General features: G+C 44.3%; 1 protein-coding gene across 2 annotated transcripts in view; it reads left to right on the forward strand.

Annotated features, from left to right (window-relative positions):
• The window catches only part of USP12 (ubiquitin specific peptidase 12), a 438,367-nt gene that overhangs the window by 181,983 nt on the left and 241,221 nt on the right, over window positions 1-15,163 (forward strand). For both annotated transcript variants that reach the window (XM_069202221.1, XM_069202220.1), the window contains exon 3: window positions 3,993-4,206. In XM_069202221.1, coding sequence (XP_069058322.1) covers window positions 3,993-4,206 — 214 coding nt within the window. The remainder of the gene's footprint in view (window positions 1-3,992; window positions 4,207-15,163) is intronic.

Raw genomic sequence — 15,163 nt, forward strand, 5'->3', positions numbered from 1 at the left:
TGGTTCTATCATACCACCCACCCACCTGACCTGAGGCTCAAAACTACCCCCACCCCAAATACCTAGACTACCCCGATCCCCCATCTGACCTAAACCTAAAAAAAACGACCCTAACCCCTCCAATAAAAGTAAACTACCCCAATGACCCCCCCAAAAAATTAAAAAAATACCCCGACCCCCCACACCTAAAAACTAAACTACCCCGACAAGCCCTTAAACCTTCCCCAATAAGTAAACTACTCCAAACCCCATCCACCCTAAGTCCTACAAAAAAAAAAAGCCGCAACCCCCTACCCCAGCCCCTAAAAACTAAAGCCTAAGTACCCTGACAACCCCCACCCACCCTAAGCCTTAAATCCAATTCATCGCTAAAAACTACTGACAAACCCAACCCCACTTACCTCACTGCGTCCTCTCGCGATCCTTCCACCTCTTCTCTCCTCCCTCCCTTCCTTAACCCCTCAGGTGACCACGACATAATGGTTACGTCATCGTTTGCACCGCTCTGGTGCAGAGGACGTAACCGTTACGTCCTAGTTCGGGGGTCTATTTTTATTATTTTTACTATTTTATAATTTGTTTTGCGCCAATTTAAACGCAAGGAGAGCGACCACCACCCCAAATAAATGGGGCCAAATTTGTTCTGCCCACCAGTGGGCAGATGTGGCAGTTAGCCCCGATCCATTCCCAAGGGGGGCAGAAAGCCTACTAGATGCCAGGGAATTTTAAAAAGAAGAAATGATTGGGGTGGTGGCTACCAACAAGTATGGGCATGGTTAGGCCCCCACCCCAACTGAAGGGGGGGTAACAGTCCTTCAGCTCTCCCCTGCACACTAAAACATCTTTGCCCACAGCAAGCAAGTGGACGTTTGATTATTTTGGGGTTTGGTTTTACCTTTGGGACATGAGAGATTGTCTAACTCTAAAAATCGTCCCACTTGAAAAGGTGAGGGCTGCACTTTTTGGACTTTGGGAAGCTGCCATGTTGGAAAGTCCACAAGACCTAGACACATCTGAAAACTAAACATCTAGGTGAGTCCAGGGTGGTGTGCTTCACATGCACCCCGCACCATTTTCTTACCCATAATGCCCAGCTTTGCCCGAAATCACACATTTTTTCCCCCATTTTTGTGATGGAACCTTCCAAAACATGCAGAAATCCACAAAATTCCTACCACCCACCATTGTCCCATCTATACCGATAAAAAAATTCTGCCCCACTTGTCAGCCTAGAAATGTTTTTTTTTTTTTTTCCAAACTGCCCTTTGGAACCCGCTTTGGTCCCCCCCCTCAATTTCGACATGTTTTTGGCTCTTCCCTGTCACAGGCACTTGGCTCACCTACTACACAAGTGTTTTTTTGGGCCAAATTATGAGGTTTGCAAAGGATTCTGGGTAACCAAACCTACTGAGAGCCCCACAAGTCACCCCATCCTGGATTCCCCTAGGTCTCTAGTTTTGAAAAACGCACAGGTTTGGTAGGTTTCCCTAGGTGCCGGCTGAGCTAGAGGCCCGATTCCACAGCAAAAAACACGTCAGATTTCAATGTATAAATGTGATGTGTCCATGTTGTGTTTCTTGTTGTAGGCACTACGCCTACCCACACAAGTGAGGTATCATTTTTACTGGGAGACTGAGGGGAACACAGAATAGAAGAACAAGTGTTATTGCCCCTTGCCGTTCTCTACATTTTTTCCTTCCAAATGTAAGACAGTGTGTAAAAAAGATGTCTATTGGAGCAATGCACTGTAATTCACATGCTAATATGGGGACCCCGGAATTCAGAGATGTGCAAATAACCACTGCTTCGCAACACCTTATCTTGTACCCATTTTGGAAATAGAAAGGTTTCTGTGATATCTATTTTTCACTCTTTATATTTCAGCAAATTAATTGCTGTATACCCGATATACAATGCACACCCATTTCAAGGTGCAGCTCATTTATTGGCTCTGGGCACCTAGAATTCCTCATGAACCTACAAGCCATATATATCCCCGCAACCAGAAGAGTCCAGCACGACGTAACACATATTGATTTTAAAATCTCACATCACAGGAAAAAGTTATAGAGCAAAACGTTGAGAAAAATGGCTGTTTTCTCACCACAATTTCAATATTTTTTTTATTTCAGCTGTTATTTTCTGTAGGAAAACCTTGTAGGATCTACACAAATGACCCCTTGCTGAATTCAGACTTTTGTCTACTTTTCAGAAATGTTTAGCTTTCCGGCATACAGCATTGGTTTCACACCCATTTCTGTCACTAACTGAAAGGAGGCTAAAAGCAGAAAATATTGTAAAAATTGGGTATGTCCCAGTAAAATGCCAAAATTGTGTTGAAAAATGTGGTTTTCGGATTCAAGTCTACCTGTTCCTGAAAGCTGGGAAGATGGTCATTTTAGCACCACAAACCCTTTATTGGTGCTATTTTCAGGGAAAAAACCACAAGCCTTCATCTGCAGCCCTTTTTTCCCATTTCTTTTCTTTTTTTTTTTTAAAACAAACTTTTCACTAATTTCTTGGTCTCCTCCTGGGTAACCCACAAACTCTGGGGACCTCTAGAATCCCTAGGATATTGGGGAAAAAAAGGACGCAAATTTGGCGTGGGTAGTTTATGTGGACAAAATGTTATGAGGGCCTAAGCGCGAACTGCCCAAAATAGCCAAAAAAAGGCCTGGCACCTGATATGGAAAAGGCCTGGCAGTGAAGGGGGTAAACTTTCCCCCACCCCTTTAATAATAAACTACCCCGGCCCCCACCATAAATAGAAAATATATATACCCAAACCCCCCATTCCCTTCCCTCCCAAAAAATAGTCCAACCCCCCACCCAAAAGCCCTTAAAAAAATTCCCAAACCTCTCACCTCTTAAAAAAAAAAAAAAAAAAAAAAATAGCCCGCCCCCAGCCACAATCCTTTAATCCACCCCCTCACACCTGCTCCTGCCCCTGTTACCTCACTGCGTCCTCTTACCCGTGGCCCTTAAAAAAAATATATCCAAACCCCCACACCCCTTAAAAAAAAATTGCCTGCTCCAGTAACCCAATCCACCCCAATCCCTTAATCTACACCCCCCCAAAAGCCCCACTTGCCTCAGAACATCCTCCCCTGAACAAAGCATGGACTTTTCAGTGCCTTAACCACGCATATGCGTAGTTCAGCCAATGCGTGGTTAAGGCACAGAAAAACGCCATGTGTTGTTTAGTCAAGAAAAACGCTTGTGTGGGAAACGTCCGTGTTGTTTACATCATGTGGTTGAGGGCGTTTCCTAATCCAGAATGTTAAGAAACACTAATGAAGATAGAGAAAAGTGAAATCCACATGATTTCAGCCTGTTTTTAAGGATTTACACTTTGCTAAACGTGCAATACAATAGGAGTTAAGGAATAATTATATGTAACAACTGTTATTTGAATGACCATACATAACAGAAGACAAGTAGATCACCACGAGGCTTTGACAACCTCAAAAAAGTAATTGATTACGAATGTGGAAATCATAATGCTGGCTACAGTCCAGAGTCACATTCTAAAGTTAGAATTGAGATGATAACTGACTGGTTGATCTACTGCTTACCTGCTTTGGAATTTTGTCTGAGTAAGAAATTAGGAAGAGAGCGCAAACTTGTCTATTTTTGGTATATTAACAAGTGACAGATCCCCAAGCTTTGACGTTCTCATATACTTTGGTAATGAAATGTAACTCCTAGGAGTGTTCTTGTTTATGTCTTTGATTAAAAAATACCGTTTTGAACATCGAAACAGGCTATATTAGTTCATTGCTATCCTTTCGGTTCGTGTCTTAAAAGAAAAATAATAATTTAAAATCAGTTGTTTACTACACAAAATGCATAATGTTCAGCCTTTAACTGCTTGATGTGTCCGTCTTGATTAGATGTCTTTCTTTCAGAGAATAATACAGTATATACTTACAAATCACACTAAAAGACTCACTTAATGTTTGTTTTCAATCAACTCTCCCTTTGCCTTTCAGTTTGGAAACACATGCTACTGCAATTCAGTTCTTCAAGCACTTTATTTTTGTCGTCCATTTCGAGAAAAGGTTCTAGCGTACAAAAGTCAACCGAGAAAGAAAGAAAATCTTCTCACTTGTTTAGCAGATTTATTCCACAGCATAGCAACGCAGAAGAAAAAAGTTGGAGTCATACCTCCCAAGAAGTTCATAACAAGATTACGAAAAGAAAATGGTATTTATTTTTTGCCTGCTCCTGTTTTGTTTTTCCCTTCATTTGTCACGGCTTAAACAGGGCTTAATTCATCAAGCATTGATTACTAAATACGTTAACATTTCGGGTGAATCATGTATTATCTAATGTACTACCTTCAGGTTTGTTTTACAAGTGTCCTAGCCCCAGTTGACACGTGTGAGAAAACGCTGTCTTTCCACCAAAAACCCAGTCATCCAAGTCAGTCCGGTTTTTTTTTTGGAACGTTCAGGTATATTTTTGGCCCTTTACAAACAATACATTAGGAACGTAATCTTTAAATTAGTGCATTGTTAATTCAGCGTTTTTTCCCGAATGGTGACATGCCTGTTCCGGACAGAAGTGAGCCAGTCGTGTGTCCTTGCGATTCTGTAGTTCAACTGCCGTGGTCATTGCTGCAGCAGCACACACTTTACATGGTATATGTTTATTTCAACAAAATACATTTCGGAATTAGCTCACAGTTTATACCGATTAAATTGTTAAACACCCTCATCTACATCATGTAAAGACACTGACACACTTGACTGCCATCATCCTATGAGAGACAGTAGCCTTTTTAGAATTTAAGAGTTGCTAATGACTTGTGTTTTAACCCAAAAAAAGACAGTTCAAACCTAACTTCATTATAAAATCAATCTGATGTTGGCTCCTGTAGGAAATTGGGTTGCTGGTTGAGGGGGGTGAAACTATATTCAAGAAGGAACCACAATCTGTCAGGGTGAAACACAAGCGACCCCCAAAATAACCAGTGCTTAAACCTCTGGTAGCTTGGCACAAAGCAATCAGGCTTAATTTATGAGCAACGCATGAAGTATTTATGTAGCACTTCAAACAATAATAAATTGAACACCCAACACAAAGGAAACACCACACCAATTTAGAAAATAGAGTGAAATTTAATACATAATTTGGCACCAAAACAAAAATTCAGTCAGTAGAACCAAAGATATATGCAGTTTTACATTTGTAAGTAAAAATAGTGCTTAGAAGCACAAACCACCAACTGTGGTTATCTGGCTGCGCCGAACAGTCACAAGTTAAGGCTGACCACAATGGAGCATGGGCCAGGTACAGGAAACAGGGTAGACCCGCTGAACACAGTACCTTAAATCCTAGTTGCAGAGCATTGTGAGATACCTCACCGAGGATGCAACACTTGATGTTGGTTCAAGGGCAGCTGCGGGGCTGTGATGCAGAGTCCTGTGTCGCTGTCAAGGCTACTGTTGATTGGGGGAGGGGGGCAGGGCTAGCGATGTGAAGTCCTGCATAGAGGATGCGTCTTGCAGGTGCGCTTCCAAGGTGTTGTGTACTGCAAGACAAAGTCCTGCATCATCCTTGAGGATGCCGTTTTGGAGCTATGAAGAGATCAGGACTGGACTGGGAACCCAAAGCAGCCCTGGCGAATTTTGTCAGACCGGGGTGCTTAGCAAGCGAGTGAGCCTGACCACCACAATAAGGCTTGAGGGGTTCTCTCCCCCAAAGCAAATATGGGAAATAATGACAAAAAAGGTGAATTCTACAACACATTTTGAATTATATATTCAGTTGTATTCATTTTTAAGGCATAGTAAATGATGACCTTAACATGCACCAGGATACAGCAGTCTTTATTGGGGCTCTTCAGCGATTCCCTCACCATCACCCTCTAAAAGTGCCTCTTATCACTCCATAGCCAGGGACATCTTAAAGATTTTGGGGGCCCCGGGCCAAACGGATTTTGGGGGCCTCTGTTCATAATAGTCTTAAATATATGATCCAAATTCAGCACTTTCATGCTGGCCAGGTCACTGACAGTGCAGAGGCTCACTCATCCAAGTTTTAAATGTTTACATCTAATATTCGCGGATAACGATGTGTGTTTTCAAAATTTAACACAGCAGCTCACTAATATTATTGCAAATAATATCTGTGACGCCCTACCATTTCTCATATTTAAGGGGCTGTTTTGATTAAAATAAACTTTGTTTTTTATGGATGTGACAAGAAACATAAACATAGCATGTCTCTGCAAACTGTCCATAATATACTGTCACACATCACCAACATCAAACATAAGTTAAAGCCAGACTATCAAGGCAAATAACTGCCAGATAGGGCAAGGTTTTTTTCTTAACTTAGGCTGCCAAATAGTGGAGGCCATGTACAGACTCTCCAATCCACAATCCAGACAATTATGGCCTGGTACCTTCTAAGACCCAAACCCATACCAGAGCATTTCTTGGCTTTACTTGGTACTCTAAAAGATTAGTGGATGGTTATGGTACCATTGTGGCACCACTGACATAACTTACCTCTAAGACACAACCAGTAAAGTTACCTGGACAGAAAAGTGTCAAAAGGCCTTTGACACCCCAAAAGAAGATTTGTGCTGAGCACCTGTCCTAAAAGGACCTGATTTCTGAAAAGAGTTTGTCCACACATGTGCTCCTGAACACGGGATTGGGGCAGTATTGTCACAAGTGAAGGATTTGAGCCAGAATCACCTTTATCAATAGGGTCAACTCCTCCCCAGAGAGCAGCGTTGGAGTGCCATTGGGAGGGAAGCTTTTGCTGTGGTTTGGTTCTGAAGAAGCTGATGCCCTACCCATTTGCGACTCACTGCACAGTTCATACTGACTAGAGATCTCTGTTGGCTTATGCAGATGAGAGGAGAGAACCTCACACTGTTGAGGTGGGCCATTTCATTACCATATATGGGCTTTACTGTGGAACACAAACAAGGGCCAGATTCTTCCATTTAGATGATGGGAACTACTAACGGTATAGGTTAGTTGCTTATCACCTTTCATCTTGGGGGGGAGGGGGCAGCAATGTAAGGAAATGCTTCATTTTGCATAATCTCCTCCAAGGTCTTGGACTGATGAGGCTGTTTTTTTGACTCAGTGAGTGCACTGAGGCCTGCTAACCAGACCTCAGTGCCAGTGTTCGGACCCTGCCAAGTGTATGTTTGATTAGCTTACACCCAGTTGGAATACATTTAGTCCCCAGTATGTGTACCGGTAGTCCCAGGGCCTGTAAGATAAGGTTTTCACCAAGGCTGCAACACGTTGTGCCATGCTGGATGACTGCAGACTGACAGGGCAGTTTTAAACTGCTGGCTCAACTTTGTCATTTAAACTACTGCAAAGCCCATACTTCCCTCTGTAATATATTTGTCACCCCTACAGCAGGCCTAGCAAGTCCTAAGGCATGGTGCAGTATATCAAAATGTAGGATATGTATTTTTATATATCCTAACAGTAAAAACCTCAAATCAAAATCATGACATGGAGACCAATTTTAAAATGAAATATAAACCTCCCTGAAATGAACAGATAAAAGCCTCCCTCCCAATATAGAAATTAAAGTGTGTTAAAAATCAATTTGTTTATGAATGTAAACACTGTGTTTGCACAAGCTGTTCCTAGATTCATGAAATGTACCTGCATGGCTGAAAATTGTACGTTTTTGCTACCATGACCAGAATGGACACAACCCTAGCAGCTGTAAATTTCTATTGGACTGGATTGTGGTTATGGTGGTTGTAGCCTAAATGCACATTCTGCAAATACAGATGGTATGCTAAGGATGCTCAATATGCATCCACAAAAATGACAAGCATTAGCCTTAAATGGAAGAACATTTGGTGAACAGTATGAACGATGTGCAAATGAAGCATTCTGGGAATTTGGGTATGTTATAGAGTGGTGTTTCCCAACCTTTTGACTTCTTTGGACCCCCACTTTATTATTACTGGAACCCAGGGAGCCCACTGAATCATTACTGGAATCCAGGGACCCCTCGACTGAGTCATTACTGGAAACAAGGGTCCAGGCCTGTACGTTGTTTGAACTGCAAAACAATACACAAAAAAATACAGAAACAAGCATTCATCAAACGCATACACAAATGATAACACATTTTATTTAATTTGCAAACAAATAAAATAAAAAATGAAAAAAAATGTTAAATTTAATAGAGGGCTTGAAGCTTTTCTAAATTCAATTGAAGCTTCACAAATCATTTTGAGGATACTAATTTAATTTTTAGCCTGCAATTTCAAATTCCTTGACATTTACTGAACTTTTTAAAATTTTCACCTGTACATTTAGCCACTTTATTCATATACATTTTGTTTATCTATTATTATTGGTTAATTTTCTAAGCAGTCATGGACCCCCTAAGGAGGCTTCGCGGACCCCCAGGGGTCCCCGGACACCAGGTTGGGAACCACTGGTATAGAGCTCATTTATACTTAGAGCACTTAGCTACACACACGGAGACATGCACCAAGTCAGACTGGTGATAAACATCTCTAAGATTCTTGTAATGCTTACATAATTGCACAACCACGCAAAAAGCTCTAGTTTGATTTAGGTTTGTAGCAAGCAGTTAGATTAGAGATTATTTACTTGGAACTTTAGAAATTACTTTTTCACTTCAGGCTTTTGGTGTATTTCCTTCGTGAGCTTTGTCCTGAAAGAATATTGTAAGACTTTTGTTGCCTCAGGTGCACACGTTTGTCTTACTAGACAGTGTTGCAGTCTGATTTGTGCTTATTTTGAGGAACAGGGACTGATGGAACAGTGATCTAAATAGTGTGCATTGGGGGACGTCCCGCGTTAAGGAAATCTTCCCATAAAAAAGCAATCCCTTGTGCTAGAGCTGGGAGAAGCAAAGCAAAACTTTTATCAGTGTGCAAGGGACATGTCCCCTCAAAACAACATGGCTCAAAACATGTAAGAACTGCCACAAGTAGATAGCAGTGACGGAAACCCACAAGATTGGTCTGTGGTGTCTGGGCCCCAAACATGACTGTGTCTTGTGATAGATTTGAGAAGATGAGCCCTGTGGTCATCTGTGACTGAGGCTAAAGTTGCATCATAGAGCGCCATCAGAAGTCCAAGAACACCTGGTGTTGGTCCAAAGAAACTGTGCATGCACCCTCCTGAGGCTGCTCTTGCGAATGATCCTCTTCAAGGCCAAGCTTTTCATATAAGTTTAAGAAGCTGAAGAGTTTGAAAAATGGCTCCTCTTTGTCATGCAGATTCCATCACTGCAGCGTGATATACCCCGGATACCGCTATGTTGCAAACTTGGCATGCCTTCAGAACCAGTTATTTTCCTTCGTCCCATTGCGCACCGATTTCTTGGTTCCAGTGGCAACACTGCAGCAGTCCAGGAATTTAAGGAGGCCATGGATAGCTTTTTTGGCATCCATCCTAAGGATTTGAGGTGCTTTTCAGGAGGTCTACTGCCAGTAGATTTGTCCATAACATTGCCTGTGCCACTCAATCCACACTGAGGTTGGCCCTGACCTTTGACAAAACAGCCAAACCCTAAATCGGCTAGGGTGACTCCTCTGACTCAAGAGGTGAAGCTGATCATCCTCTCAAACTCTGGAGCTCACTCAGAGCAACCACCATCAATGTTGCCCCCACCTCAACACCTTTCCCATTCTCATTCTGAGACACTATCATGATTATGATGCACAGCAACAGTAAGTTGTATGAAGAAGATAACCTATTTTGAAGACACTAGTGTGTTGGACATTTCTCCTGACACTGACCTCCAACCCCCTTATCCTGCTCGGTCTACCGAAGAATATGCCTCCTCCTGCCATTGTCATTTGGAGAGCAGCGGAGGTGTTAGACCTCACAATAATTACCACTGAGGTCAAAACCAGTGTCCTTACAGACAAGTGGCAGACTGCACTGGAACATCTTCCCCTTTTTAATGAGTCCCTCACAGCCACTCTGTTGGGCCCCATGGGCGCTAGACAGGCAAATTATAAGGCTGTATAGCCTGATCTGGGGGGCTGTGCACTCCTCCTTCAGCTCCCTACCCCTAGGAGCCTGGTAGTGCAGTCCTCTACAAGTCATGTGAACACAAATGTGTTTCCAACCACCTCACCAGACAGAGAATTAAAACTCTAAAAGTATGTTCTCCTGAGCCAGGCTTGCTCTCGGGTCATGATACTCCCATGTATTATGGGACATGGTGTTGGACATCTTGCCATTCATCTCTGATGATATCCAGCCCTATCTCCAACATTTCATTTGGGATCAGCAGGTTGCAGTGATGTACTCCATCCGAAAGGGTCTGGGCACCACCATCTGCTTGGGTAGGGCTTTAAGGACCCAGTGTGGTGCTTCGGCTCCTTGCCAAAAAAGGATAGATGCCTCTGTCCTGTCCTCGATCTTCATTTTCTGAACTCCTCGGGAAAGACAAGTTTAAAATGCTCATCCTGGCCCAAGCTCTGTCTACCTTGAATGCAGGTGCGGGATGGTGGCATTGGGTTTGCAGGTCACCTGTTTCTACATTCCAGTCCTCCAGTCTATCAAATGCTACTTGCAGTCTCAGGTAGGCAAAGTGCACTAATAGTTCTTGGGCTCCCCTTTGCTCTTACAAGTGCACCTGGAATGTTCACAAAGGTGGTGGTGGGGGTTGCTGCCCATCTGTAAAGGTTGAGAATGCCAGTCTTTCCATACCTCACTGACTGGCTGTTGAAAAAGAGCTCACCTCAAAGAGTCGTAATCCAACTACAGACGGCCAGTTGACATTTTTGGGCTTCTTCATCAACATGCCGAAGTCATGTCCGACTCCTTCATTGAAGAAATCCAAGTATTCACTCCACCTCCATGAGACCAGGATATTCGCACCATGATCCTAATATTTAAACCTTGCACCTGGGTTTCAGTGGGTCTGAGGCTTCTGGGCATTTTAGCCTCCTGCATCCAGATGGTAAAATGTGCCAGGTGGCACATGCAGGCTCTGCAGTCAAATCTGAGGTTTCAATGGACTCACCTTTTAGGGAACCTGTTGGTCTGCATCCACGTGTTGGAGGATATTATGATAGACCTGCAGTGGTGGCTGTTAGACGGAAACTGGACTTGTGGCAGACCCCTTTTCCTACACTGGCCAGAGCTAACAGCAGTGATGGATGCATTGTTGCTGTGTTAGGGAGGTCATCTGGAAGAGGTAGAGATCAGAAGACTCTGTTCTCCAGCGGAAGCAGGCCTCCACATCAACTCGCTGGAGTTACGAGCAGTTCGATAGGCACTAAAAAAGTTCCTCGTGACCATCAAGGGGGAAGAAGCACAGGTTGTTACAGACAAAGCTATGGCCATGTGGTACTGCAACAAACAGGGTGGAGTGGGCCATGGCTCCTTTGTAAGAGGCCCTACGCCACTGGTAATGGCTAGGTCATCAGGGCATCTTTCTGGTCGCACAGCACCTGGCAGGATCTTTAAAAGCCAGGGTAGACTAACTCAGACAGTGTTGCCAAGGGGATCGCGAATGATGGCTGCACTCCGAGGTGGCAGGGGCAGTCTTTCCAGCAAATGAGGAGAAATCTGGGTCAGTCTTTTCATCACCACAAAGAGCCTGCTGTGTCGAAATCCATGTGCCTTAGAGTTCCCAAAGCAGTTTTCTCTCAGAGACGACTTTCACTTCAGTAGGGCCTCAGGACTTCTGTGTGCTTTCTAACCTCTACTTCTCCTGTCCAGCGATCTCAAGAAGATCAGGAAGGACCAACCCTAAGTCATCCACTGACCCTAGATTGGGCAACGAGAGCGTGGTACCTGGAAGTACAAGCCATGAGCATCTGTCATCTGTTCCGGCTGCCCCTTTGGGAGGACTTCCTCTCACAGAAGAAGGGTATGATCCTGCACCCAAACCTGTACAACCTACAACTCCATGCAGTGTATAGTTTGGGCGGAAGCAGTTGTTGGCTTTAGATCTTCCTCCCGAAGTAGTGTGCCTTATCTTGGCAGCCAAACATCCCCAAAACTGTTTATGTGGGACTATGGCAGGAGTTTGTCATGTACTGTTCCTCCTGCAACATTCAACCTTTACAGGTGCAGTTAGCTGATGTGCTGTTACTTTGTCTTTAGTTGGATCAACAAGGTTTTGATGTAGCAACAGTTAAGGCTTACTTATCCACCCTCTTGGAATTGTTACGTCTACCTATTTAGTCATCCATTATTTAGATCACCTTTACTGGTGAGTTTCTTAAAAGAGCTGATTCATATGTTCAGCCATCACCTTTTGTGATGCTTCACTGGCACCTTAAATTGTTTCTTAATTATCTCATGCGTGCCCTAGTTGAATCAGAGCACAGCTGTCCTCCACCTCATCAATCTGAAGACCATCTTCCTCTTAGCAATCACCTCAGCTCTTCACGGGACTGAGCTGGAAAAGCTGTCTGTCTAACTCTTGGATACCACCTCCTTCTAAGGATAGTTGTTATTTAGGACAAAAGCAGTATTCCCATCAAAAGTCTTCACACCCTTCCACAGTTAGATAGACTAGCACCCTGTCAGCTTTCTTCATCCCTCATCTCCTCCATCGAAAGAGGAAGAAAGACGTCATTGCCTTGATCCCAAGAAAGCCCTGAGTTTCTACATCTAGCGCACCAAGGAACATCGGGTAGACAAACAGCTCTTTGTGGGTTTCTCCGAGATGAAAAAGGGTAAAGCTGTGTAGAAGAGAGCCACCTCTATTTGGATTGTATAATGCATTAAGGTGTTGTAGGAGGCTGACCCTCTATGTAGTGTGCAAAACTAGGCACAATGTGCAGGGGATCCAGGCAACCACATGTTGGTTCACAGAGGTAAAAACTAGACCACCTAATGCTCTGATTTTTATGGTAGCTTGGTCAAGCAGTTAGGCTAATCTTGGAGAAGTGTAAAGCATTTGTACCCACAGTATCAATAATTGAAGACACACACTCAAAGGAATAATGTGAGACCAATTTACAAAAATACTTCAGTTTGTTATACAAATTTTAAGACCAAGATCATCAAAATTTAGTAAATACTTTTTAAATTATGAATTTTTGAATTTTTATTAAAAAGTATTTTTGTGCGTAATTCCGCACCATAGAAATCAATGGAGCAAATACTTAGAAAATGCATCTAAAATCAGGCAGTGCGTTTATCAGCGTCACCTTTTGCAGGTATGTCGAGGTAGTCGGTGGGCACTATAGACCAACTGGAGAAGTTTGGGTGACTCTTGGTTCCGGTGGGAGCAGCTGCAGAAAGTTTTTGGAGCTGATGCTAGGCCACTGCGGTGGACCACCTGGAAAAGCGTTGCACAGGTGGACTTAGAGATAGGTCCAGTGGGTCCCCTTTGAGTGTCAATGTCGCAAGGAGTGGGGGACCCTTAGGGCACAGTTGGATTTCAGGGCAGGGTGGCCGGGTGCAGAGCGAATTGGTGAGCCAGGGGCTGTGCGCAAAGGTGCCCTTAGAAGCAGGGAGTGTAGGTCTCTTTAAGGGTCGCTTGCAGGTCAGCAGGGTCACTCTGATGGGAGGTCCAGGTGGTTCCTGAAGTCCCTTGACTGGGACTTCCTCCTGGTCCTTTTTCAGTCCGGAATGGACTATACTTCTGGGTGTCCGATGTGAAGTGACCAGTACCCAGGGCTATTGCATGGTCTTGCCACTGGTGGGCGCAGTGCCACCAAACTTGGCAGAGTTTGTCCTTGCTGTCCGACGTGCAAAGTTTGGTCCGGCTGCGACATCCGGTTCCTTGGTCAGCAGCTGGTCAGTGAGGTGGCCTTCACTAGGTCTTTGGTTCCTTGATATTGAGGAGTGATGTCTCCACTCTGTAGGGAGATTTGTGGTGATTTGTGAAGAGAGGAGGTCCTCTAGGGGTTTGTAGAGTCCGTCCAATGTTCAATCAATCCCTCAGCGGCGATTGTAGAGTCCTGGGTGCAGCAGGCAGGGTTTGGCACCTTTTTGTGGTGCAGCAGGACTTCAGTTCTCAAGCTTCGGGTCTTTGTCCTTCGAATCTAGGGATGCCCACTAAATACTGTATTTAGTGGGTATTTTAGTGGGTACCTAGTAGTGACCAATACGTCATTTACCTACTGTGGCTACACCCACTAAGTGACCACTTTCTGTGGGCACAGAGGTCACCTTCCCACACCTGATTGGCTCTTTTTCTTCCATGCAAGATGGAGGAATATGAAATGGAGATGTCACCTTGCATGAAACACCTTAGGGGTGGTGCAAGCCAGGATTGACCACTCCTCCTGTCATTTGTCTGGTTTCCCCCCGGTTACACCTGCCAAAAGTGGGGGTTTCAACAGGGGCGGACATCTGCTGCTAGCAGCAGGCCTGGGGGTCGGGTTTTAATGGCATTAAGCCATTTGAAGCTCAATAGCGGGACAGTGCACATTCCTGAGGGAGGGGGTGATAGCAGCTCCAAACAGGAAGGGCTTTGTTCTGAGTCTCAGAGAGCAGGATCTCTCACCCCAGGGGCTCAGAATTTTGTCTGGTGGTGGCAGGCTGGTTGTGACCAGCCAGCTACCGTGCCAGGGTAGTTAGCTTTTGCAGGGGGCACCTCTAAGGTGACCCCTGGGTACATTTTGTAATAAATCCAATAATGGCACCAGTTTGGATTTTTCATTCTGAGTTGTTTGATACCAAACGGCCTAGGGTTCAGGGTAGCCATCATGTAACTGTGAAACTCACACTGACCAGTGTCCAGCACATTAAAATGGCGCCCCTGTTCACCTACTATGTCCCAGGTTTGGCAAGGCCCAGTAGGGGCAGATTGCTCATTCATCTATGCCCACACATACCATATAGTGCACTCTGCCTTAAGGCTGGAAGGGCTGTTAGATGGGGGACATACCTATAGTGCATGCAGTGTGTACTGGACAAGGCACACAGGCTGTTGAGTTTGTCTTTTTAGGATTGCATCAGAACACTCAGCCTGCAATGGCAGTGCTGGATGCTTCTCGATGTGTTGCCCTAGAGGGTGGCACAATCTGTCCTGCTGCCCTCAGGGGCCTACCTTTAGTACCCCGTGCCCTGGGTACCCAAGTACCATTTACTAGGGACTTATAGTGGCAGCTAAAGATGTTGCCAATTGTGCAGTTTTAGGAAAACAGTTTTAGGAAAAGAGATCTGGCCCAGGGAACCTGGTTAGCATGGGCCTTGGGCACTAACAA

The sequence above is a fragment of the Pleurodeles waltl genome, chromosome 8, assembly GCF_031143425.1.
Source record: "Pleurodeles waltl isolate 20211129_DDA chromosome 8, aPleWal1.hap1.20221129, whole genome shotgun sequence".
Classification (NCBI taxonomy): Eukaryota; Metazoa; Chordata; class Amphibia; order Caudata; family Salamandridae; genus Pleurodeles; species Pleurodeles waltl.